This window comes from Myotis myotis, unplaced genomic scaffold (genome assembly GCF_014108235.1).
Source record: "Myotis myotis isolate mMyoMyo1 unplaced genomic scaffold, mMyoMyo1.p scaffold_m19_p_13, whole genome shotgun sequence".
Classification (NCBI taxonomy): domain Eukaryota; kingdom Metazoa; phylum Chordata; class Mammalia; order Chiroptera; family Vespertilionidae; genus Myotis; species Myotis myotis.
The window spans coordinates 4869016-4895886 of NW_023416317.1; the positions used below are offsets into that span (position 1 = coordinate 4869016).

The 26871-nt window shown below is 41.4% G+C and overlaps 1 protein-coding gene across 1 annotated transcript in view; it reads right to left on the bottom strand.

Annotated features, from left to right (window-relative positions):
- TAFA1 (TAFA chemokine like family member 1) overlaps positions 1-11780 on the bottom strand; it is a 503532-nt gene extending 491752 nt beyond the window's left edge. Inside the window, exons 1-2 of the mRNA XM_036331612.1 lie at positions 11336-11780; positions 9292-9412 (exon numbers count right to left, since the gene is read on the bottom strand). Coding sequence (XP_036187505.1) covers positions 9292-9409 — 118 coding nt within the window. The 5' untranslated portion in view covers positions 9410-9412; positions 11336-11780. The remainder of the gene's footprint in view (positions 1-9291; positions 9413-11335) is intronic.
- Between the last annotated feature and the right edge of the window lie 15091 nt (positions 11781-26871).

Consider the following 26871-nt stretch of genomic DNA (forward strand, 5'->3'; position numbering starts at 1 on the left):
TCCAAGAGAAAAGTATTCTATTTTTTCTAGTAAAATACTGAATTGAGGAAGCTCAGCCAGCCTTAGTTACATGTCCTTTCTAGTAGAATCATAAATCAGTTGGGGTACTAATAAGTAGTCTGTACTTTCATATACAAAATGAAGACACATGAAATCTTTTATTTTATGTTTTCTTATTGATTTCAAAGAGAGGAAGGAATAGGGAGAGAGAGATAGAAACATCAATGATGAGAGAAAACCATCGATTGGCTGCCTCCTACACCCCCATGCTGGGGATCAAGCCCAAAACCCAGGCATGTGCCCTGACAGGGAATCAAACTGGGACCTCCTGGTTCATGGGTCAATGCTCAACCACTGAGCCACATCGGCAGGGCAAGACACATGAAATCTTAAATCACTTGATCAAAAGAATCACAAAAAAAAAGCTTTGGGTTTTAAGATAAATTACTACCTGTTAGTGGACTTTAGAGAAGATGTTGAAAATTTTAATAAACTGTTCAATTAAGGGTTATACAGGTATCACTATGAGGCCTGCTGCTTCCCTCTGGCTTATTACATTTGAAAATTAGTATTTCCCCCACACCTTAATCTAGAGGAGAATTAATGGACTTTTAGCAAAAATTTAAATGAGATCTCTGTTCAGCCCATTGCCTTCATTCGATAAATGCTCACTGTTTTCAGATCCCCAGTGTCAGACAAAGGGGGCAGAAGCCCAGGGTTTCAGCATGCTGGGTGTGACTCAGGCTAGGACTAGACCATGAGCATAACTGTAAAGCAGGCCAAGACAGATGTGCACAAAAGTTCCTTTTCGGGCTCCATTGCCTTCACCTCTCTCCACCCTGCCTGCAAAAAAGGATTTGATAAATTTCTTAGGAATCGAACAGTTGGAGCTGGAGATAATCGTGTCTGTCACACACAGACAGCCTTCAGGTGGGATAAGGCACTGAGTCAACTTTTGTTTGGCCCACCTGGCATTTAAAAGATAAGGAAATTGTACCCAAAAGTCTAGGTTTCCATCCTACCTGAAAATATTGCATGCTCTGGTCGTACTGAGCCCATCTCAGATGTGCCCTCTACCAGTGCCTATGCTTTTCAGTTGACACAGCCCAGCATTTTGTATGTCTGGTCCTCCAGCCGATCCAATCAGTGCTGTTAACTGACTGGTCTATGAAGGTGTTTGGCTCGCTCATTGATGAAATCATCCAGAACGTTTTCAAATAGTTTTAGCAGAAGGTTTTTAAAATTATACAAAGATGATTTTATACTGAATCTTGCTCTGTCAAATGGATGAAATCAATGAATCAGGTCGTTGGGCAGCTCAGAGCTTCACTAGTGGCAGAATATACCTTACTGCTCAGTGAGGGATATTCTTGGCGTTGCTGGGCTCCGCGTGAAAACCCCTGATTCCTTCCAGCCCTCTCATCTGGAGCCTGGCAACTGACTCCTTAGGGAGACCTGGGAGCTCCAGCAGCCCGTCCTCACTCCGGTGCTCTCTCCTCACTGGCATCAGGAATCAAATGGCTTAACCTAATGTGCTGCTTGCCTACTAGTACGTCATCCTTAAAGCATATAGTATTCTTGCTTGCGGATCAGAATATATTTATTGAATACTTACTCAATATGTATTCAGTGGGACATATCACCAGCTGGCCCACTGACCCCAACCCGAGATATACCATCAATTTCAAGAGTCTTGACCTGCCTTTTCCCCCCACTGTGTGTGGTGGCTCATCTAAATCTGGACCCTGGCATTCTGTCTTCGCTTCAGAGCACATGACTCTGAGTCCTATTTCCATCCATGCAAGAGGAAATTAGGAAAATCCCATGGATGTGAACAGACTCGGCATGGTTTTATTTGTGGGTAAAATGGAGCATCCCTGGAAAAGATGGTCTAATAAGGAATAATAAGATGAATGCAGGTAATTGCACCAGCAGAACAACCTTGGCTGAGGACGTAGGAGGTCTTCCTCCTCCCATACTCAGTGAGGACTGGTTTGCCCGCTTCCCTACATGGATGCAGAATCCGCTGCAGCATACCTATCCATCTTCTGAGAGAACGTATGTCACTGTAATAATATTACTTCTCTTTCTTTCTCTGCAACTTTATTATATAAAGACAGAGAAGGAGAAATAGTGGGCCAAGATGGCCCCTAAGTGCCTTGAAGACATTATCTTTTGAGAATTCTATTCGTTTACACAAATTGTTAAAAAAAAAAAAAATCATCTTGCCCTGGCCAGTGTTCCTCAGTGGTTACAGCATTGGCCCCACACCAAAGGGTCTGATTCCAGGTCAAAGGCACCTACTGGCTTGCAGGTTCTATCCTGGGCCCCAGTCAGGGCGAGCAGGAGACAAACAATCAATGTGTCTCTCACATTGATCTCTCTCTCTCTCTCTCTCTCTCTCTCTCTCTCTCTCTCTCTCTCTTTTTTTCTCCCCCCCTCCACTCTTTCTAAAAATCCATGAGAAAAATATTGTGGCGGGAGAACGTTAACCTTCATTTTACCCTAAAGAAAGAAAGAAAAATGCTTGTGTAGAGTTCTTTTCTCACTGTTACAAAGATACAGTGAATTTTTCTCTTGATATCAAAAAATTTGAAAGCAAAAATCCTTTCCCTATTTGCTAAGTGAATTTTCTCTTCAGTCCCCCAAGACCAAGATTTTAAATCTCTAGACTCTAGAGTCTAGATAGAGGGAAAAAATCATGCCATGACTGAAAACCCATAAGGATTTAATTTTTTACTACATTTGTAAGAATATTCTTTGGGTTATTTTGATTAATGGAATGGCTGTCAAATATGGAATAAAGTCAAATATCTACTCAAAGATATTGCACAGATACACACAAGTTCTACTGCCAACTTAATGTTTGCATCACTCTTCATTGGAGGTAGCTCCTAATTATAAACACACATTCACTTACAGGTAGTAACCAATAAGGAAAAGCTTAAGATTTTACCAGAAGAGTCATTCCTTCTTTCCTTTATTATTTCACATATTTCCTGAGCACCTATTACATGTCAAGTTTCTCACCAGAAGTGAGAGACAAAAAGATGAGCAGCACAGGATTCCAGAATTACCTTGGCGCACACTCCTCAACACACATCCGTGGTATGAATAGGCACTGTAGATGTTGACCAAATTAAAAATGTTTGGAAATATAAGTTAAACACAATCAGGTTTCCTACTGGCGAACTTCCCAAAACCTCTACACACAACACGCACTTCAGCCCCCGAGAGAGGACACACCAGGAAGTGAGCGTCCCCCTACCCCGCCCCCCAGCAGCTGTCTCCAAGGGGCATCTGGAGGAGATAGTGTTTTGTGAGCTGGGAAATGTTAGCCTAGACATTTCACTCAATATTGAATATTGGAAGCTCTTGAAAAGAAAAGGGCTTCATGATATTTCCCTACTTATCCTTCTTTCTGTTCTTTAAATTGGAAATATTGTTTGATAATATTTCTAATGTTACCATAAAACTATCTGTAGGAAATATTTTGAGCTTTTCATTTAAAAAAGCTATATATACCCATACTAAAAACAAATCTAAAAAATAGAGAATTAGAGAAAAAACTCATTTATTTTAGTTCTCCCACTACGGAGAACACTTATAAAGAATGCTCATGTTCTTTCTGACACTTTTATGCATGTGCAAATATTTTTTTTCCACAAAAATTATTTCGATGCTGAGTCTTCTGTTCCTTGTTTTCTTCAGTCAACAGTAGATCATGGGCATTTTTGTGCACAGGAGTATGAACATGTCATCGTTGCAGCAGCCACAGTGAATCCCATTGCGTAGATGTTCCAGAATTTGTTTGACCAATGTGCTTCTGAGAGAAATGAGACTCCCCTCTAACTTTTTGCTACTAAGGTCATTGTTGTAATAACTAAACCTTAACATACATCTTTTCATATTTGTCAATCACTTTATTAGGATAAATGTCTAGAAATGAAATTGTTATGATTTGCACATTTTACATTTTGGGAGACACTGCCAAATTGTGTTTTTTTAAAAATGTTGTACCAGTTTATACACTTGAGCTTTGAGAATTTTATACAAAATTTAAAATTGGAAGAGGTTTTACTTTAAGAAATTAACAAATGAAAGCTAATGATCATTTGTACAACTTCCAAATATTTGTTTGTAGTACGGTATAATATCTATTTCCTTACCTATGAATTGAGGGCATAGGGTTGAGTTCACATGAGTAACAGTGTTTATATAGCACTGAAATAATTCTAAGTTCGTGAGTTTGACAGAAAATATTTATTTGCATCTCTTACTTGGTTTTGAAATTTGGGGTCTTCTCAAATGTCCATAGCTGCCCTCTGACTCTGGGATGAGGTCAGTATTAGCAAACAGATGATCAATGGGTTATCACAAGCATCAGCTTACACCAAATATCAACCTGTCTGCTCTAAACTTCACACCAATTCACTCACTCAGCAGCCTTGTACTAGTCCAAATCCTTCAAAAGCAATATGCTGCCACTGTTGTCCTCACTAGTTCTATTTCTATTACAATTGCTAAAAGAACTCTTTATTGCAATGCCTTGGCATTCTAATGCATAAGCCTCTGGCAACTTTCAATAAAGTAATAAGGAACAATGAGGTAAAAATAAGTATGAAGCAATGCTTTTTAATATTTTAATTTAAAAAAACACTTAAAAATGAATGGTAATGTTTAGTGTGTAATAATTAAGTCATAAATGCATACCTCTAAATATAGAGTTTGCTTAATATAGCTTTAAATCAGGCTAGGTGCAAGTTACACAGATGATTCTATTCAGAGCAATCTTTTTATACATCATTTCCCTACATCCCTGTCAATAAAATAGCAGTGACTGCAGAATAAATGATTCATTAGGCTCTTATAACTTCTTGTCTCATGTAATTTATCTACATAATTTTAAATTACTAGAGACTCTCAAGGATCTTTTCTCACTAAAGTGTTTTGAAATTATCCATATTTTATTAAGTTTCAAGGACAACCCTTCACACACACACCCACACACCCTCACATTTGAAATTAAGTAACCATTTAAATTGCTGTCATAATTCATATATTCATAAGGGAGGAAACTAATGCTAAATTAGAAAGTTACATTTAGCATACCATTCATCCTTTTTTATCTGTTACCCAACAACTGGTGATTAGAAGGACTTGAAGCTATTTTAACCCCCTGGACAGCCAAATCCACTTTCAAGGATCCTGGGTTAGGCTGCCTTTCTCAATGGAGTGCCCTCCTCCTCGCTGTATTGCATATGTAATAGGCGTGAGTGTTCTTCAAGTTGGTATAGCAATTTCCTACATTATTCCCGCAATAAAAATGCGATTTAGCCAAATATTAAATTATTGCAATTACAAATCTGTTAATCTAGTGCACATTTTACTCATTTGTGTAACTTTAAAATTCACTTTCATTTGATTGACTGTTTTAATCTCCCTTAACTAGTGAGTAACTGAAAATAAAGGGTTCGTTCCTAGCACTGCAAGGACGAAAAATAGGAAGTGCTTAGAGACTGCAGGGGGATATATTAAAATCTGTCCGTTTTCTCGTTTACATATTCTCATTCTGTGTGTGTACAAACCCACTGCAGTGAGAAGGCAGAGCCCCAACTCGCGGTCTCACAAAAGCACCGCGCTGGTTCCATGTGTTGACAGCAGAAATTGGCCCACATCTCGAGCCATTTCCTCGGAAGACCCAGCCTGGCTGGTGCCATCCAGGTGCCGCACACTCGGAACAGGGGCGCCTGGGAACAGTTCCACGCATCTGTCAGTGCGGTGGCTCATTCTTCAGAGACTGCCATTGGCTGCCTGGGACCCGAGCGCCATCAATCTTACCGGGTAGGGGATGGCCGGGCGGCCTGTAAGAGGCTGAGAGAGGGGCCAGCCCGTCCAGCACGGAGGAGGGGGCCGGAGGAGGGGGCCTTAAAGCCCCGCTCTCCCTCCTCCGGGGCGCTGAGTGAAAGATCTGTCATCTCTCCCATTTCCTGGTGCTTGGTATGCATATGGTGTCCGCCTGCTCCTGCTCCAGGAAGGAGGCGATTTTTCAAGCTTAGGCAAATGTGGCAAAGCGCAGGGTCTGCTGGGGTCTCATTTTTCCTCATCATGTCGCTGGTTTGAACGGATTTGAGAAAATGAGATTATGTTTTTCCTCTTTTCTCCTTTATCCAGCTATTTGTTTATTTATTTGCTCATTTAGAGGTGGGTTGTCACAGAGAACTGGCCCGATTTCTCTCTTGTTTTCATACACATTTCATTAGTGTCCCTGAAGATTTAAGACCCCAAAGGGAAACATCCCAGATCTCATCACAAAAAGCATAGATTTACTCTTAAAATCAAAACAGAAGGCCACATTAAAGAAGACTGTTTCTGAATGAAATAATCTAGAATATTGCCATGTCCAAGATCTATTGCTTTAATCTTTTCAGCTATTCTTAAAACCCCAAGGAAGTTGAATAAACATATTACATACATTGGACTTTCAATTTAATATCGTTTTAATCTTTCTGTCTGGAAAGAATATTTATAGTTTCTTCATTTCATCAATGAATCTGAAATGAGTCTCAAATATAAAAGTACTTGGGGTTGAAATTGGTGTCAGTGCTGGTTTCCTGGGGTATTTGAAGCACAGATTGATGACATAACACTATGCATTGGTGATCATAAGCAATTTCTGAGGGTAGACAATGAGAAAACTAATACTGAGTTTCACTTCAGCCAGAACCTAATGGTGTGTTTCTGAGTTTAAAATTATAACATTTTTATAATAAGCCTCATAAGGACATGAGTTTATTACATAGCATAATCATAACCCCTCATTAAAAAAAAAAAAAAAAAAAAACCTCGAAGATTAACAGATTACCAGAGACAGTGTATGTGGAGCTTACTGCAAAGTGCGCCGTTTCTCCTGACTATGCATCGAGAGGGAAACAAGACACACCATATTTGGTGACTATGCTAGCCGGGTACCATGTAGTTTAAAACAACAGCAAAAGTGAAAACGAAGTTTTGACCTCGGTGGATGGACTAGATGTGTGAACAGCAAATGCTGGTCACCAGCATCCCTGGCCTTCTGTGCTCAGCTGGTAAGTGGGGCGACGTCAGTCATTCCTGATATTAATGAAGAGGTTCACAACTTACAAAGCACTGCCGAGGAGGTTGCTCCATTTACACCCCGAAACATCCCTGGAGGGGAGGGAAATGGAGCCGCGGAAGAAAAGGGACTTGCCCAATGTCAGGGCACTAATGTTAAAGGGGATGGCCAGTTCTGAGCTCTGCGTCATCATATGCCACCCCCTCCCCCTAGCCCCCCTCCCCCGCCCGCCCGCCACGCCCCCTTTCCAATGGCTTTGCAGTTCAAGTGGGTCCATACATTGACATAACTTGAAAGTTTTCAAAGATTTTGCCAAGGGACTGCCAGTTCCTCAGGGGCTACTTGGCATTGTTCTCTGCCCTGAGAGGCATTGCTTACAGCCTCCTGGGGGCCAGGCTCGGGGGAAATGACTGGCCTGGCCGCCAATGGCCGTCACTGCCGTGTGGTCTCAGCCACCCCGTCCCTCAGAGCTTCCCTCTCGAGGCCGGAGGAGGGGGAGGGGCTTGCACCGACTTGCACCAGGGCCAAGCGGAGCCACGGCATTAACCTGGGGAGTAACTGAAACTCACGCAGTTGCGTTTGTTAAGTGTCCCTGCGGTTAGGCAGGACCAGGGATGCAGGTTCCCCGCGCGATTTGTATGACTATGTAACAAGGCAAAGCCATTTTTGCCAGAACGGATCTGTGACTAACTGACTGGAGGCGACGTGCGGGTTCCCAAACCCACGTCTGCGGCTCCTCCGCCTGGCACCGGAGCTGGGTGCCCGGCGGTGCGGCTCCGGGCCCCGGACCCACGCGGCAGAAAGGCGGGCGCGCCCCGCGATGGAGCGCGACCCAGGCCCACCGGCGGGGTCCCCGGCCCTCGCCTCCCTCCTCCTCCAGGGCGTGGGGAGCGAGGGCGGCTGGGCCCCAGGCAGCCCGGCGGCCGCAGCCCGGATCTCGGGCCGCCCCCGACCCTCCTCCCGGGCGACCCGGGCTCCGCGGGAGCAGCTGGCGCGCGGGAGGACCTGCCGCACCCGCTCCTGGCGGCCGCCCAGCCGGATGCAGGGGCGCCGGCAGGTGATGCTGGAGGACAGGACCAGCCGGGATCCGGGATCCGGGATCCGGACCCGGGACCCGAGCGCGGCTGCGGAGCCGGGAGCCAGAGGCGTGGACGCGGCGGAGGAAGCCGGCGGAGGCGGGAGGCCGGGGGGGGGGGGGGGGGGGGGGGCGGGTTTGGAGAGGGGGGTGCAGGGCCGGTAGCCATGAGAACTGCGGCTCGCGAGCTCGGGCGCAACTGGTCCCCGGAGCTCTGACCTGGGGGCGGCGCCCGGAGACGGCGGGAGAAGGCGGAGGTGCAGGAAATGGACGCAAAGGCTGAAGCTAAACCGAAAATGGACGGAAATCTTTCTGAGAAGCTGGGCGGGTGCGGACGACCGAGCTGGGAACAGTGATGAGAAAGCTGGCGAGGCAAAGGAGGCGAGAAACCCCCAGATTTCAGAGCGCGGCCACGAAAGGGTAAACAACATATTTTGAACAGAAAGACCAAGAAAGCAAAATGCTTCCAGAACTCAAAATCCAATACAGGGAAAACACCCAATCAGGTTCAGGGGAACTGGCCCCTGAAGCTGCCCAGAGAAGCCGCGGAGATACTGGTGAACAGAAAGGGAAGAAAGGGAGAAAGGAGGGAAGACAGATTATACCAGACAAGAAATAGTAAGTTACTTTTTAATTTCTTTTTCATTGACAAACTATTTCCAAAGTCAGTTTGGGCACGAATATTCCCACAAAATTCTTAGCCCCTTACACACCAAGATGATAGTATCTACACTAGATAAAAATGCATCCAAGAATACACACACATTATTTTGTCAGTTGCAAATATCATATTTTGTCCCCCTAAAAACAATCTCCAAGTCTTGAAAATTATCCCACCTCTTATAGACTATTCTATTTTTGGCCAAAGTACACTAAACAAAGGACTTTTCAGTGTGTGTGTATGTGAGGTGGGCTCTTAGAGACAACCCCATTTTTGAGAAGTTAATAGAAACACCGCCAAGCCATTTTAGTGACCCCCTTTTCCCAAGGCCTCTAGCCAACAATATGTCTTGGAATTCAGAGGCGAGCTGCCCAGACCACAGCACGGGAGTCGCCTGCCTTCACCATCTGTTAAGGAGACAGCGGTGAGCCTGGGGGCTGCAGCGAGCCAGCGGCTTACCTGGTCTGTGCAGGTGGGGCTGCTGGAAGGTGTGCTGGAGGGCTCCGTGGCAGAGCAGCATGGCACAGGCACTTATCCACAGGTACAGGGCCCAGGACATCGCCGAGACCACCGCCATGCTCTGGAGGGGACAGCAGACAGGGAGGGTCAGCCCCAGCTCCCAGGCCCCAGCCCACTCAGCTCCACTGAGGAGAGCAGGGGGTCTGGGGCTCATGCCCCTCTGCTGCTAGAAAACAAGGCCAGCAGAGGTCATGCCGCGCGGCAGGACTGAAGAAAAGCACTCTCCAGAAGATCATGCATTCATTTGTGAAATTCTGCAAAACCAAACTCCAAGAATTCCCAAAAGACAAAAATAAATTAAAGTTTGCCTATGGCTTAGGCAGTTTGAAACACAGTATCCTAACTAACCTTCCTGTTTGACACACTGATCTGTAAGTGACAGTTTTTCCAGGCACTGGAAAGCTGCACACTCCTGCTCATTCTAACTTCATTGCAAGTCTGACATAATGAAAGGAAAGAGTGGATTCTTTTTTTTTTTAATTCTACAGTCATGAATTTTTAATCACTATGCTATCTTCTAAACTAAGTAATCATTTCTCAGAGGCATGTTGTAATCTCCTGATAGAATCAGTCTCTCTGGCTGGACTTAAAATCAGAAGGAATTGTCTTCAGCCAGAATGAGTTTCACAATGCAAGACCTGTGCGTCTGCCACAGAGCAAGCCGTAATTTACAATACTGCTTCGCCGCCTCGGATCCGGTTGTGGCATTTGAGGTACAGTGCTGATGAATATGCATATACAGGTGGTGTATGCATTTATGGATGAGCACACACCTTTTCACAGGCACTGAAACTTTGACAGTCTTATCTGCACCCATACGGACCTTAGAGCTGCAAAGACTCAGCTACGCTACATAATGTCCAATTTCTCAAACAACACCTTCTGCCGCACTTCATCTTGCCAGATTAATCAATTTGAACATCATCCTCACTCAGCCAGTGATAGGGAAGCATTTTCTACACAGGAATACAGTGAAGTGTATGCTATTCTCTTAGGTAGAGAGAGCTTCGGAACCAAGTTTGTTTCTTTTTCTTTTTCTTTTTCTTTTTTTAAATTTCCCATTGTCAAATCATACAGTTCAAGTATTCCAACTATATATTTAAAACCTGCTAGTGACCTCCCATTGTGGCTTTTTTACTCATGGAAATTAGTACTCTTTCAAGAGACTGTGATTTTAGAAAGCAAAAATATGCATTATATGTGTGTGTGTACAGACATAGTACAAGCTAATTTATGGGTTTTAAGAGAGAGATGTCTTTAAGAAGGGTTTTAGGACTATAATAGACAAATGGTGACAACCATAATTAAGTGCAAAGTAGGAAAACATTATTTTCAACAGCATTATTTTCAACAGCTTGTGCTTTTCCGGCCCCAGTCTGGGATTCAGATGGACCATCCACTTTCTAATTGTCTCACTGCCCACTGTTTACTTTTGTATACAACAGATTTAGCTCATTGTCTCCAGAACTATCAGTGTAACATAGGTTCATTCTCTTTAGCAGTAAATTGCAACACCCCTCCTGGGAATCCTGAATGAATGCATTTTGGGGTCTTTGCAAAATACCCTGAAAATTATAGAAAGACAAAGCAGAGGTGACCGTGGCACGCACTGACTGCTTGTGAATTTCAGCTAAAATGCAGCAGGAATCCATCTAAACTTGGAAAAAGCCTACCACAATCAAAATGTCACAGTTGTCCAGTGCCTCTTGCTCATTTTGTCACCCACTTGATCTTGGCACTCAGAAAGATTACTGTGACTTGACCTTTACAGGATTTTCTTTCTTTTCCTTTCTTTTAAATTTAACTTTCTTTCATTCTCAGCATTACTTTCAAGGTCCCTACATATCGCTCCATAGCCTACTCTCTATGTTGATAAGTGCTTTCCCCCAAATAATGCATGCAGCCTTACCTAGTTCCCTAGAGAAGACTGAATAGGTTACAAATCTGCTTTCTGAATCTTAAATCCTTAGAAGAGGCTTCTTACCTGAGAAATCCAGCCAGGAGCAGAGCTCTCTGTTAGTGTTCATTGGAAAGCTCTACCACTTTCTAAAACCCATCTGTGCCACAATTCGAGATATTTTTAAAGAGAGCTTCCAATAGTCTTCTTTATCAAGATTTTTTAAAAAATGTTTCTTCTCTTCTGATGCTATTTCCACAATAAAGGAGACATCGGGTTCATTCAGACTGTATTGTCAAAAGAGGAGCCAAGGTTTGAAGGCTGGAAACCTTGTCATTTTCACCTTTAAATCATCTCCTGGCGTCGCCTCTGCCTGACGAGACCTTTGAAGTGATGGTGAGATAATGTGCAGTTTCCTGATGAGAATCAGTTTATAATTAATGACGGACCATCCCCTCTCCGGTGCATTCAGGGCAGAGTAGGCAGCAAAATGTAGGAGCTGGGCTGCTACACGGTGCTGTAAGTAGCAGGAGTCTGTTTCAATACATCCCTCCTCTGTAAAGTATCACATGTCTTAAAGTGACATTACCTCTATTACAGCTACAGTGGGTTGTACTACCTGCCCACTAACTCTTCCACAACTCGAGCAGCACTGTAACACTGTAGTGCCTGGTACGTTAGGTTAGAGATTGTATCAATAACACTCATTTGCCAAAAGAATAAAGAAGGAAGGAGAAACAAAAGCAAAAAGCATTCTGCAAAATATTGATAGCATTAATGGGTATTAGACTTCTAAAGTAAATGGGAAAGTGAAATATGAGCCATTTCTAACCCCTTAATGTTCTTATAACCAATAAGTTAACAAAAAATGTTGGTAAGTTCATATACATTCAAGTCTCTCAAATGTTTTGACAGCTAAATCTGGGAATATGGCATATCTGGAATACAATGTAATGTTTATCTGCATAAGCCCAATAGAAACCTTCTGGGTTTTTTTTTAACAGGTTTAATAAATAGAAATATGTCATTTCCAGTATTGAAGTCTGGGTTTTGACAAATAAATATACCGAAAGTGCTATCTTTAAATGTCTCTCCTTCTCAAATAAAATGCTGAGATGGGAAGAGGAAATACTCAAAAGTTCAATATTTTGCTCTAGTGCTAAGGTTTGAACACTTTCTTCTTTGGAAATCTAGTGTGTTTGGATTGTACCTAAATATCAACAATGTAAGGTCACTTACAGACGGCATTGCACCAGCAATGATTCTCAGAAATACTCATCCAATTCTTTCACAAATCCCTTATAAAGCACCTAGTGTGTGCAGATGCATGGGGACAAGGCAGAAAACACGATTGACGTGATCTCCATGGTCAAAGATTCTAGTCTTTCGTGTTGTTTTGAAAATCAAGTTAATTCTTATAATTTTCCTCCTCAAAAGCCTTTTGAAATGCTTCAGAATATTCTCTTGCCTTTTTGCAGGCATTATAAAGAAGGTTTGCTGCTGCAATGAATATCTGGAAGCCATTGTCTCTTCCCGTTTTACAAACAATGAGGGAGTGGGGGGGGGGCCTTCAGACTCATCAGTCTTTCCCACTGGTCTTTCTCATTGCACTGTGCATGCATAATAGCTCTTTGGAACTTAACAACTGTTTAGTGAATCAGACCAATAAACAAATTTCAAGATAACAGTGACTACTAATCTTACAGTTAAAAATAAGTCAAACACCAGAGTTCTACTTGGTATTGTATGTGTCCTTTCTGTGGTTCATTATTGTTGTATTGGTGAATATATATAGAAAGTTGACACAGACTGGGCAATATCAAGACTAAAATAATAATAACATCAGTGGCAGCAGCTAATGTTTGTTAAGCCTTCACCATGTGCTGGTTCTACTCCATAGTATGTTTCCTGTAAGGTGTAATTCAGAACTTTTCACTGACCCCAGAACATATTGCTATTATCTCCATTTCATGAGCGGTGAACTTGAGAGAGGACAGAGAGATTAAGAAATTTGCTGAAGGTAATAGAGCGAGGAAGTGATAGAGAAGGTTGCAAACCCCAGTGATTAGGTTAGGAGCCCATCTATTAAATACCGGGATAAAACAATTTCTGGGAAAAACAAACTACACGAAGTTAATTATTACATTATACACCGAGTGGCCAGATTATTATGACCTGCCAGATTATTATGACCACCCCATCAATACAATGAAGTGAATTAGTTATGCAAATAATAATAATAATAAAACCTTGAGAGTATTTGCTTAGGAAGTTTTCAATATTCAGTATTTTTGGAAGTGTCAATGAAGTACTGATGGGGTGGTCATAATAATCTGGCTGGTCATAATAATCTGGCCATTTAATGTACATTAACGTTAAAACACTCTCAAAAAATTACTCACTTTTTTAAGAGGCAAATATTGAGTCCCTTCCAGGCATTTGGAAAATAGCAGTGTGAAGACTGGTCTTGTTTTTGTTCTTGCTATGCTAATGAATTAAAATGAAAAGGAAGTTCACATTTGCTAATAAAGGCTACCATTTTGAAAATCTGTAACCATTCTTTTCTTCATTTCTATGGATTTAATTAAGGCTCAATATAGTTCCTTATCTAGAATTCAACTCATTTTAACAAACTTGAAATATGTTCTATGGATTCTGTTCAAGCCACTCAAATAAGAATTGTTGATAATTAAAATTTTTTAAAAAATTAAAAAGATTGGAAGAAAGACTTGCCCTTTAAGGTTTAAGTGAATTTCTATCTATGTATGTAATAAAACAAGAATATCAACACTTCCATTTTTTTCTAACAAATACATTGTAGTTGATTATATTGTAGCCAATTATCATTTATCCTAATAATATAAGCATCCATACACATTGATATTTAAGACAATTCAGTCCATTCTCCCAACTAAAAGTGAACTACGTTCACACATCTCAAAGAAGTGTGGGCCTTTCTACCTTTGCAACTGTAAGCTTGCACTTCCTGATCCTTCATGGTTGGGAGGACTGTAAACTTTCAGCCAATGAGGTACCGCTTTAAAGTTGGAACATTTAAAGGTTGAAGCACCTCTCCCTCCCCAGATCTCTCTTTGCAATCTCAGCCTGGATCCATGACTGGCTACAAAGAGGAGAGGCCTCTCATTTCCCATACCAGCCCATAATGCATGTACATAATGAATAAGCAATACTTTGTTCTTTAAGCAATTGAGACTTGGGGGCTACTTGTTATTACAGCATATCCAAATCTATCCTGACTGTTGAAGATTTTAGCCAGTATTATTCATATAACATTTTTTCATTAAACAATTTTTATGTCCTAGCCACTGTTCTAAGCACTGAGGAGATAGCAGTGTCTGCATCTCACCAAGTTCCTACCTTCACTGAGCCCTCTGCAATAGGAATACTTTGGAGGTCTTTTATTAGAGGAGTGTTAGTTCCAAAGCATTGATTGTTGCAGCTGGAGTATCTAAGGGTTCTCATAAACCAAGAGTTATAAGCTGATCACTTACGTTGCCCATGAGCATGCTCTGTTCAGCCATTTTGTTATGCAGCACAATATTTCAAAAGGCAAAAGTCCAGAGCACCATAGCCCATCCCTAATGCTTAATTCTCATGGAATCCTACCTAATGCTTAATCCCTAAAGATACACCTTTCAAATACAGTGTCTGCGTAAGTGCACACTTGTGTGTACATTACAGAAAGAAAATCCCAATCACCAGAACTCCTCCCTATGGAGGAATCCACATTCTGTCATAAGAAAGGCTCAGTGAAAGTAAGGGGGGTGGGGGAGCTGACACACTCAGAATTCTTAAAGAAACAAGAATATTCAGCAAATTGCCTGCATAGTAAAAGGCAGGGGGAGGAGGGATGGGGTTCCAGTATGTAATCGGGTAGAAATCTGGAGGGAAGAAAAAAAATAGTGAGGAGCAGAGAGACAGAGCTAGAGAGAAACACATTAGAGGCGCAGAAATAAAAGCTCTGAGGGCAGGAGTTTCCACTGGGAATATTTTGGTGGAAAAAGATACCCTGTGGCGTGTGACTCCTTCCTGTCTCTCTCCAAATAATTATGAAAACCTAGGGGGGAAATACCCTCACATATACTTTGTAGTGGTAAGTTGTGTGTGTGTGGGGGGGGGGGGGGGACCATGGGAGGGCCTGAATTCTGTATCAAGGCTCAAAGTACCACCATAAACTCCCTCATTCCCATGATTACCACACTTCCCATTTCTTGGCATCTTTAGCTTAGTTGAGGAACAATCCACTTAATAATTTGGCTATTTTTAATTGACAAATGTGCTGGAAAAAAATGAGACGGACAAGATTTTATGTTTGTGCATATTTCTAAATTGAAAAGCAAGTAAGGGAATTTAAATAAATTACATCTGGACTGAGAAACATGCCAACTTTCAGTCAAACTAAAGTGCCTTATATGCACAGCACTTAAACCAGTTCTAAGTATTTCTTGAGAAAACACATTTTGGTTGGGTTTTCACAACCCTGATGTTTTCTCTTATTCCATTTAATTGACTAATGTGACTGGAGGCGTGGATAAAAGGACCACTGTCATGGCACCTGACCTCTAATCTCTATGCTTGCTGTAGCATTGAAGCCCAACTTCTGTTTTCTGTAGTAACTGGGACTACCCATCAGTTGGTTGACAGTGTGTCTGTTTTAAATCCCTGATGATAGTAGATCTTTTCCCTTGGGTAAGTATTACTATTACCCTATCTTTTTTCCATAGCTCAACTGCATAAATCAATTATGTTATCACCCCTTTTATAGAACTCACTTGAAATATTCCCATCTCTCATGGAATCCTACCTAGCATGTGCCCCATACCAGGTACACAGCAACATCCCTAGCTTGTCAGTCTTCCCTTTGGGATCTAAGTATGGTACAAACTAGTGTACTTCCCTTATTTACAGTGTTATTCTGTACCATGCATTGTTTCAAAATATATTTAAGCTAAGAATTGGAAAAGGATGATGAATAGAAAGCAGATGAAGTACAACAAGAAAATCTGAATTATAATAATTCTATCTAATAAAAGACAAAAAGGGTAATTAACCATACCTCCGCTACGCTTTCCATTGGCTAATCAGCGAGATATGCAAATTAACTGCCAACAAAGATGGCAGCTGGCAGCCACGCAGCTGAAGTGAGCAGGAGGCTTGCTTGCTCCAGTGATGGAGGAAGCCAAGGTTCCCCGCCTGCCGTGGCCCCGGCTCTGAGCTCCGAAAGCAACAAAGTTTAAATTATAGAAGCTAAACAAATCCCAGATACCTGCTCAGCCTCAGAGCTGGGAGCGCCAGTGACGGCAACAAAGTTTCAATTATAGAAGGTAAATAAATCCCAGAATCAAAAAAGAAAAGAAAAAAAGGAGAGGCTGGGAGCTTCAGTCGCTGGCCAGCCTGAAAACGGCTCTCAGCCCCTCACCCAGACTGGCCAAGCACCCCAGTGGGGACCCCCACCCTGAAGGGGGTGTGACCAGCTGCAAACAGCCATTAGCCCCTCACCCAAGCTGGCCAGGCACCCAAGTGGGACCCCCACCCTGATCCGGGACACCTTCAGGGCAAACCAGCCGGCCCCCACCTGTGCACCAGGCCTCTATCCTATATAGTAAAAGGGTAATATGCAAACTGACCCTAACAGCAGAAAGACTGGGAATGACTGGTCACTATGACACACACTGGCCACTAGGGGGCAGACGCTCAACGCAGGAGCTGCCCTCTGGTGGTCAGTGTGCTCCCACATGGGGGAGCTCTGTTCAGCCACAAGCCAGGCTGATGGCTGCCAGTACAGCAGTGGTGGTGAGAGCCTCTCCTGCCTCCTCAGCAGCACTAAGGATGTCTGACTGCAGCTTAGGTCTGCTCCCCGCTGGCAAGTGGACATGCCCTGAGGGCTGCCGGGCTTCCAGAGGGATGTCTGATTGCCAGCTTAGGCCCAATCCCCCAGGGAGCAGGCCTAAGCCAGCAGGACTACAAGAGGGCACAGACTGGGCTGAGTGCACAAATTTTTGTGCACCAGGCCTCTAGTAATATATAATATTGATGATGATTAATGATCATATAATAATGAGGAGGATTCTATTGTATTAATACTTACTTTGGGGGGCCTTTTTCTATGTACCAAGCACCAGTTGAGCCATTACATCAGTGTCTCATTTAATACTCACAAAAGTGCTAATGGGTCTGTATTACAGTTATTTCTGTTTTGTGGATGAATTCCTAAATTTCAGAGAAGAGACTGAACTAATGTTATAAGGTTGAAGAACTGTAAATCATTCTCATCTTTGATTCCCAGAGCTCTAAGCTCTAAGCAACCAAATTCTAGGCAAACAAATTAGAAATAAGTAATAATTTTACATGATGAAGATAAAAAGCCAAGTAAGCAAAGAAAGATGAGCCTACCATGAAGTTTGAACATAAAATACACACCATCTACTGATATAGTGGAAGCACTATTTAATGCTAAGCTTCCTGGCAGTAGAAGTGAAGAAGGAAACAATTATTTCTTTAAAATATACAGAATCCACAAGGTAAAAAACAAAACAAAAAAACAGCAAAGGCAAACAAGACAAAACAAACAAAAAACTAAATTGGTGGTCAAGAAAAAATGAAAATCATTAACAATAAGACAAAATGAACAAAAGTAAATAATTTTCTATCAAGCTGGCGATATGCAATGGTATAATTTGGATCTGAAATATAAAACAGAATTTCCTGTAACTGTGAAAAAGGGCAAATGGAAGACAAGATTTTTCTTAGGCTGGAAGAAAAGATAACCTTCATGTAGGAGTCTCATTTTTCACCTCTAGCAGCCTATCTCTGCAATTACTTTATCAATTATAATTCCTCATTGCTTATCTTGTCTGTCTCTCAGAAGAAAAGGAAAGAATAAGGTAATTTCTTTTGTTCTTCCACTTCTCTCTTTATTCTCCTTTTAAAACAGAGAGTTGAAACCATAAGAACTTCACCAACTTCTCTCTAATAAAAGTGATAAATACATTGTTATGTTAGACATTGAGTGGTCACTTTATTACGAGAGTATAAACATATAAGCACATGAAGGTCATGAAAATGACTGCTTTGATGATAATAAAAGCAATAACATGATTTATAACATGGTTTATAAAACTCTCTGAACCATCACTGGACTCATAGTCACCATCCCCCAAACTCACTCTATGACATGACCCTTCACCCACTCACTGATTCAAGCCAGAAATGAAGACTCTCTTTGCCATCTCCTCTCCATGAACTCCCACATACCATGTCATTTCCTATTAATTTGACTTCCTATACATGCCTTAAATCTGCTCATTCTGTCCCTCTCCATTCAAGCTTCTGCACCTAGGCTCCCATCATCTTTCACCTGAACTACAGCAGTACTTTCCTAACTAGTCCACTTGCCCTCAGCTGTGTCTCCCACCCATCTCTGCAGCCACACAGAATATGTTTGAGATGTATATCGATCATACCACTTCTGTTATTTAAAAACCTCTCAATGGTTTCCTACTTAGCTTCAAATAAAGTCCAAATTCATGACCACAGTTACAGTATGTTGCATGAGCTGTGGCCCCTGTCTACTTTCTAGCCTCATCTCTTATGAACACTGTCACTCTTGGTTCCTACTCTACTTTTTTCTAGAGTCCTTAAATGAGACAGGGAAACTTCCCTCAATAGCTTTCTCTAATGCTCTAAACCAGATCATACGGTTTATACTCCTACGGCTCTCAGAATATCATCTGTGTAGCCTTAAATGCCATTGTGATTAACTGCTTCTGGAATTATCTGTTTGATATCTGCTTTATCTCCTCAGTAGAATCACCATGGGCAAGGAGAACCAGCACCTTGTTCACTGCTGTATCTTTAAAATCAAATATATACTATATACTACCTGGTATATAGTAGACATTCAAATGTTTGTGTGAATAAATGAGGAATAATGAATGAATCAAGATGGCATGCATAATGAACTGTTTTTCTAGAAATCAGTAGCTTTTGTGCACTCTCAACCCCCAATAGCCTTTGCTGGTTCTTTTGCTAGCCAGTAGCATGCATTTGTGAAGTGTGACACTTATTCAGGTGACCACCTTGTTCTGTGAGAGATTATTGCTATGACAGTAAGGAAAGAAAATTGGCCAATACATTAGTTTGAATCCATACCTAGCTGCTACTAAACTTACGTTGGGTATTTTTGCTAGAAGAAAAAAAAGTAAACTTTCCTGAATTTTTAGCCCTGGTTCTCAGTATTTGATATCCAAAGATGACCTGATGGTAGAGCTCACAGCTCAGTCTTGAAAAATAAAAATTCTACAAATATTAAAAATCAAATGAAAGCACTTAGAATTCCATTATATTGAACGTAGAAGAGCCCCATCCCCCAGTGAGTACCAGCCTCCTCCTCTGAGGGTCTTCTCTCTACTCCCTGCCGCCTCCCTCTCTGCTCTCCCAAGCACTGGGGAGTAGACCTTCCTGTGACACTGAAAATGCTCTCCACCTCTCCTGGCCAAGACAGCAGCCACTGTGTGCATGTGGCTATGAAACGTTTGACACGTGGCTAGTACAACTAAGGAAATTTATGTTTTATTTTATTTTATTTTAACTAATTTAAATTTAAATAGCCACATGTGGTTAGTGAATACTGCATTGGACAGCATAGTTCTAGGATATACCAGCTAGGTCAAGAAAAATAAAAACTTCAATAATTTTTAGTAACCTAGAAGAAATATCTTAACTGACCTGTTAGTAACGTTCCAGAAGGTAGACTGTGCTTGGTTATGCTTAACAGGAAAAAACAAAACAAACAGAAAAACAATTCACACTAGAGCAAATAATGAAGAGGATGCATGGTTGCTTACAGGATGACAACAGGTGGGGCTCAGCTCCAGGAGCTCCACTCAGCCGTCAAGTCCAGCTCATTTGCAACTCTCTCTTTGCCTTTCAAGGTGCCTATCTGGAGGCAGGCTCCCCACCATGGATGAAACATGACTGCCGACAGCTCTCTGGACTACGTGCTTCGTTATCTACATAATGGCAAGAGAAAGGATTGCTTTGAGAAGCTCTCTCAGATAAGCAAAGAAGACTCTTTCAGAGCTTCCCCCAGCAAACCACTGCTCATGTCTTCTTAGCTCCACTTTGGTTACAACTTGAGCCAGTTACCTTGGCCAAGGGAAAAGTTTACATTGCTTTTCTGAGAGCTGTACCACATGCTCATGTGTAATCAGGAGGGAAATTAGCTTCCCCTCAAAGAGATGCACGGAGTGAAGAAATTAGGACAATAACAAGAAAGAGGGAACACATATTAAAGACATAGTCAGCGTTGACTAAAGCTAGAAATGTTTTCATATGTGCTTTTTTGACTAAAGTACTCTGATATTTGTATAATTTTTATACTTATAAAGTAATATATTCATATTTTTAAAGGGTAAACAACTCAAGATTTAAATAAAAAAAATTTTAAAGTTATCAAAACCACAAAAAGTTAACAGTATTCACATTTAAGTATACAAACCCCTAATACTTTTCCACACATGCCTATTTGTTTCTGTTGCTTTTTCTAAAAATTATACTTTAATATGTAATATGATTTCTGATTTGCTTTTTTTTTCTTTCTTTTTTTTTATTATTAGTTAAGGTATTACAAATGTGTCCTCATCCCCCCCCCCCATTAACCCCCAACTGATTTGCTTTTTTAAATAAAAATATCACATTTTCCAATGTCAGTAACTATTCCTCTAATGGGGACCATAATATATTTAACCAATTTATGGCACTTTGCTTCTCTAAATATCCTACAGTTTACATTTGCTTATAAATTGTGGGTGACCTTACTTTTTTGGCAGTAAATTTTCTACAATGCAAGACAGAAAATCAACAAGAACGTTTTTTCTTTTTCTGTAGGTTTCTATGTGTTAACTACAACAGAAAAACATAAATCTCCTTTGCTTGGTATAGGCTTCAATCCAATTAACTTTTCTTGACACCCTATGTTTATATCTGATTTGCCTTCCAGTAAATTTTTCCTCTGGCTTTTGTCTTATTATCAATATGGCTGATCATCTGGTCTCTTTTATCTTGTTTGAAGTTCAATTACAGGAAAGAGATAATTTCCAGAAATAGAGAAGATATAGGAAAATAGAAATACATATATATGTGAATCCGTATGTTCGTGGGCCTCCCTCCTTTTATTTCTTTATCCCGTGACGTTGATGAGACAGAAGCACAAGAGCTAAGAGCATGGACTCTGGAGACAGACCGCGTGGAGCCTTGTTTCAACATCACTTACTAATTGTGACTTTATGCAAATAAGTCTCTATAAATTTTTAAAATTAAATTTGATTTCTCTGACATAACCAAGATTTAGCTCTAAAGTTTAAGATGCTTTCTTACGTCTTTATGCTTATGTAGATTCAGCATTTTCTATTTGCCACATCCTTGCTTCCCCTTCCATTTTCACTTACCTTGCCTCTACCTGCTTTCTTCTAAATCAATCCACTTTCTCGATTTGGTTCAGTCGTTTCATTCTCCAAGGAGCTTTTCTTGGCTCCCAAGTCTAGGTTATACAGCCCTCCTCTACTTTCCTGTAAGATTCAGCATCGAATGTACTTGCATCTACTGCTCTGTGCCATATCCATTTCCCTGTCTCTGCACTGGACTACCTTCCATCTCCTATCTCCAGGTAAAGCACAGTGCTTTTCACTCTTCAAACATGCCTTTTTTGACTACAAGCTTTTGCATATCTTGTCTCCTCTTTCCGGAATATTCTTCCAACCTATTCTTTGCCCAAATGGCTCTTTCTTATCCCTCTGGTCTCAGAGATTCTTTCCCTGACCTTAGTCCCTATTTGAAGACATGCAATCATTTTTTAATGCACAGAAAATAATGTCTCATTAAAAAAAAACCAAAAAAACAACAACCATAGACCACAAAGCTTAGCATAACTATCTGCCCATTTTTCCAACCTAAATATAATTTCCCTCCTACATTTACCATGCTCCAGTTCCTCTGGTCTTCTCTCGGTAATATGCTCAGGTATTAGTTCATTCAGTGAGTATTCATTCAAAAAACAAGGTAGAGGGAAAAGAACTCAAGCACTCACGAACAAGATAATCATTGCCCTCTCACACACTTCAAAAACTTTCCAGATCAGGGCCGTTATACAAGCTATAAGCTCCTATTCTGTTCACTGTTGTTCTACCGCCTGGCAGTGTATCTGGCACATAGTAGGTGCTCAATCAATATTTATAGAATAGATGAATAAAGGAGTGTGAGTGAACGCATCAACATAGCCTTTCTCCTTTATTCATGTTTTAGGCGTCTTAGGAAGTTGCAGCAATATTCTAAGCAAGTGGTTGGCAGTGGGCTGAGCAGGGAGGAGGTTAGGAAGACATTTCAGATGATGTGTCTGTATGTGTATGGGTGTTTGTGTGGGAATCTGAGTCTGAGGCAAAGCCTAAAATGTGCATCTCCAACCACATCCCAGTGCCAAAGAGAAAGACTCCTGCATTGCTTCGTGTTTTCTCTCACCACCCTTTTGTCCCTTTCTCCTAACACACCATATTGACAGTAGGCCTTCCCCGCTCTTGGCTTCCACCCTCACATTTCGTTTTTTCTTTTTCATACTGAAATGGAAAGGATGTGGTACCTCTGGGAGTCCCAGCACAGAGGGAAGAATCTGGCAGTTACTAGTTTGGAACAGAAGAGGAGAGAATTATAAAAATGAGCTCCAGGGAAGCCCTGGACATGCCTGCCCGCTGCCCTGGGACATGCCCATGCTGAGCTCCCCTATGCCCGAGGTCCTCAAGCTTGGCTGTGAATCACAGTCACCTGAGGAGTTTTAAAACTCTAAGGCTCCCATCCAGATTAATCCAATAAGCATCTTTGGATGTGGGGGGCAGGTGACAGTATTTTTCAAAGCTCCCGACGTGGTTCCAATTTGCATCCACATTTGAGAACCACTGCACAAAAAGAAAAAATTACTATAGGCCTCTGGTCACTATGGCAACCTCAAAAGTACCTGTGATTTCTTGTTAATTAGTTGCCAACTAAGAGGCGTGTTCTCTATGTTTAACAGATTTAAGGTAGCCCAATGTAGGTGCCTTTATTGCATGCTTACTATGTGCTTGATATGATAATGGTTACAATATGAAACCTCTATTTCATTAATTTAACTGCATAAGATTATGGGAACACTAATGTTCCAAGCAATGGTTAATAGACTACGTGGTACCTCCTTGCAGCCCCCTTCTTGAGTTTTAGTCATTTAGCCGCATTTCCCCTTGCCAAGCTAACTGCTGGTTCCAGAGTTTTCTCAGATCAAGGTAGCCCTGTCCCCTGGCCATCATCAGAGATGAGCACAAAAGCCAATTGGTGCCAACAATATCTGAGGACAGGTCTGCAAAGAGCTCATGGAAAGACGCTTCCTTGTCCATCTCAAACAGCTTTGAGAAATGATTTCCCCTTTTTGTCCAAACCTGAACAGGAAACCAGGTCGTTGACGGGAGCCATTAAAGGCATTTGGAGGTCCTGAAGGAGTGCCAACCTTACGTGAGGCCGGCACCGTGGAAAGCAGAGTGAACAGGTGGGGAGATGTCTTTCCCTGACTCAAACCCACCCTGAAATCCGTTCAACACGAGGCTTTCCCTGTGTTAGGTTCAGGCACTTGAGTTGGGCTTTCTGTTACTTGCAACCAAAAGCATCCTAATTAACAGAGCATTAAGAGACAACAATCAAATATAAAACAAAAACTATCCCAAAGATCATTTATTCCAAATTCTCGTTTTAAAAAGAAGACTAAGACCAAAGAGGTGAAGTGATCTGTGTAAGGAGACACCTTCTACCTGACCTCCTGTTACCCAGAACTGGACTGATATCCCCTGTCCTAATTGCCAGCTCATTGTGCATTCTACTAAACTGTACTCATCTTCATTGTGAACATTCACTTTGATTTTCTATTGTTGGTAAATTAGCTGTGAGAACCCTAATTTTTAAAATGTCATTAAATTTCCTTGGAAGAAACTCTCTCTAGAAATAGATATTCTCAACCCTCTCTCAAAAGACATACTCAAAGCCTATAGATATCATTTGATTTTTAAATGAAAGAATATGTAAAACTGTTGAAAATATATATCACAACCCACCCCCAACCAAAAGAAATATTTAAAAGTTCTATCCAGCTAGGCTGCTTCAGTAAATGATGTTGCTGAATATATATAAAATACTTGAATCTAAATTTAAAAATGTCCCCCCTCCCCTATATATAGGAACGCTATGTGCCGAGCCCACTCGCCATCTGCCACCACATTCTCCAAACTTCTCTTCCACCCCCTCCTCTTACACAATCTTATCACATAAAATATTAGATTTCGGGGATTTGTATAATTTCATTAAATTTTCTGAGCCAAGTAAAAATAGAGGAAGTACTGGTATATCAGAATGACTCATGTTAGAGTGCCCACCCAATATCCATGGTAGCCAGCAGTGCCCTTTAGGCAGAATTTATATGGCCAGGAATAACAAAAGTTTTTTTTTTCTTTTTATGGTGTTTTATATTAGGAATTTGCAGGTGTTCCCCATATTGCAGAGAGGAATTTGGAGAGCTTCCAGAGAGTCCTGACTCATATGCCATCATATTGCTTTGTTTATTAACTTTTGCAAAGTTTTGTGAGTTTTCTCAGATTATTAGAAAAATACTTACCAGCCAATTGGGGATTGTCCATGTTGCTGCCTTCCCTCTACAGTTTTGGAAATGACTTTTAACCACCTAAAAGCAGGGTGACTCTACTCACCCAAGTGCTTAGGACAGAAATTAAGAGTCTTCCTAGGTTGTTCTTTTTCCTGCGTCCCACATGCAACCCATCAGAAGTCATAGTCTACGCTTTTGTTTCCAGATCCCAAGGGAGGTCTTTGACAAATGACCAGGGAGACTGGCTATACAGCACAAGTCTACTACACAATGAGGAATCGTTAAGGATGGCCCCTGAAGTAGGTTCTTTGCCGTTTCTCTGCATATGTAGGTAAATGGAGGTTTGTAATGAGCATCCTGTTGTACTACCAAGTATCCTTCTTTCTCTTATCCTCACCGCTGGTGGTTGTGAAGTGCTCATTAATCACAGTGCTTCAACCATTCTCTGATCACAGGGGCTGGCCAATCAGGAATTTCCATGTTCTGTCAACAGAGACTGGCTCAGGTGTGGGCATATTAAGCAAGAAGAACACTAGGGAGAAAGGGACTTACTTCCATTATAACATAGACTTGGGGTTCCTGGTGGCCATTTCTACCTGCCATGAGGAAAAATAATGTGCCTGTGGCAGCAGAGAACACAGGGACACCAGGAAAAGACACAGATAAACTAGGGCTGCAAAATGTAAAAAGAGAACAAAGGAGAGAAAGAAGAATAGAGTCTAAATCAGGATCCATAAGCTAATGGTCTGCCTTTTGTTTTCATAAATTAAGTTTTATTGGAACACAAATACACCCATTGTTTATATATTGTCTGCATCTGTTTTCATACTGCGGTGGCAGAGTTTAGTTGGTACAGACACCATACCTAAGTGAGTATGCCTGATGAGGACACATGAGGTACCTTATCCCCTTCAAAGATCGTACACTTTACTGGAGGGCCAGAAAGGCAAGTACATATTTACAGCAAAATAAGACAATGGGAAAAATAAACTATGCACTAGAAAGAACACATAACCCTAATAAAATAGCAACGATACTAATAACAATGCTCCCGGTAGTGGAAGCTACCAATTACTGATCACATACTATGTTTCTACTTATGCATCTTGTCACTCATTCTACAAATAACCTTGTCAAATAAATACATCAGTCCAAATAAGTTCAGTTTTGCTGCAGTAACACACAGCAATATCTCATGCTACATATTCATGGTCGATCAGTAAAAAGCTCTGCTTATTGTACAGCCAGGATCCCAGGATGAGGGAGTCTTCTCAATACACGTGCCCATATTTGCCTCATTGAGAGAAGGGACCTTGGCAAATCACTCACTGCCTCTCAAAGCTTCTGTCCACAGTGAAGCGTACCACTCCCCATTCATATGTCATTAACCAAAGGAATCACACAACCAGGCCCAAATTAAAAAGCACTTGCATGTTCAAGTGCTCAGAAGGAGAAAAACTGAATATTTAGAGATACCAGAAATGTTTGCCCAAATCAGTATTCACCTTCACCTTTCCACTGAGGAGACACAGTAAGAGAATGTAGGAGGCTACCTCAGGGCCATAAGCTAATAAGCAGCGGTGTTTGAATTGAACCCAAGTCAGTACAACTCGAAATTCCAAGCTCTTTATGCCGGACCACGTCAATTCCCTTCATCCTCAGCTTTGTGTTGGAAAACGGTCCAGATTACTGAGGGAAGTACTAGCAAGTTCACATGATAGGGGACCGGGAAAGGGGTGCAAAATATTTGGGCTTGATGAGCCTGAAATAGGAAACGCTTTAAAACCGTTTGTTAAGGATGTTTATAATATGTAAGCAGATGTAATAAAGATATGGATGGAAGTTTTGACTAGGGAATTGGGCATAGACAGGATAATTTGGGGAAAGGCAGGGCAGTATAGAGGCAGGAATAAGGTAATGCAATTAAAAG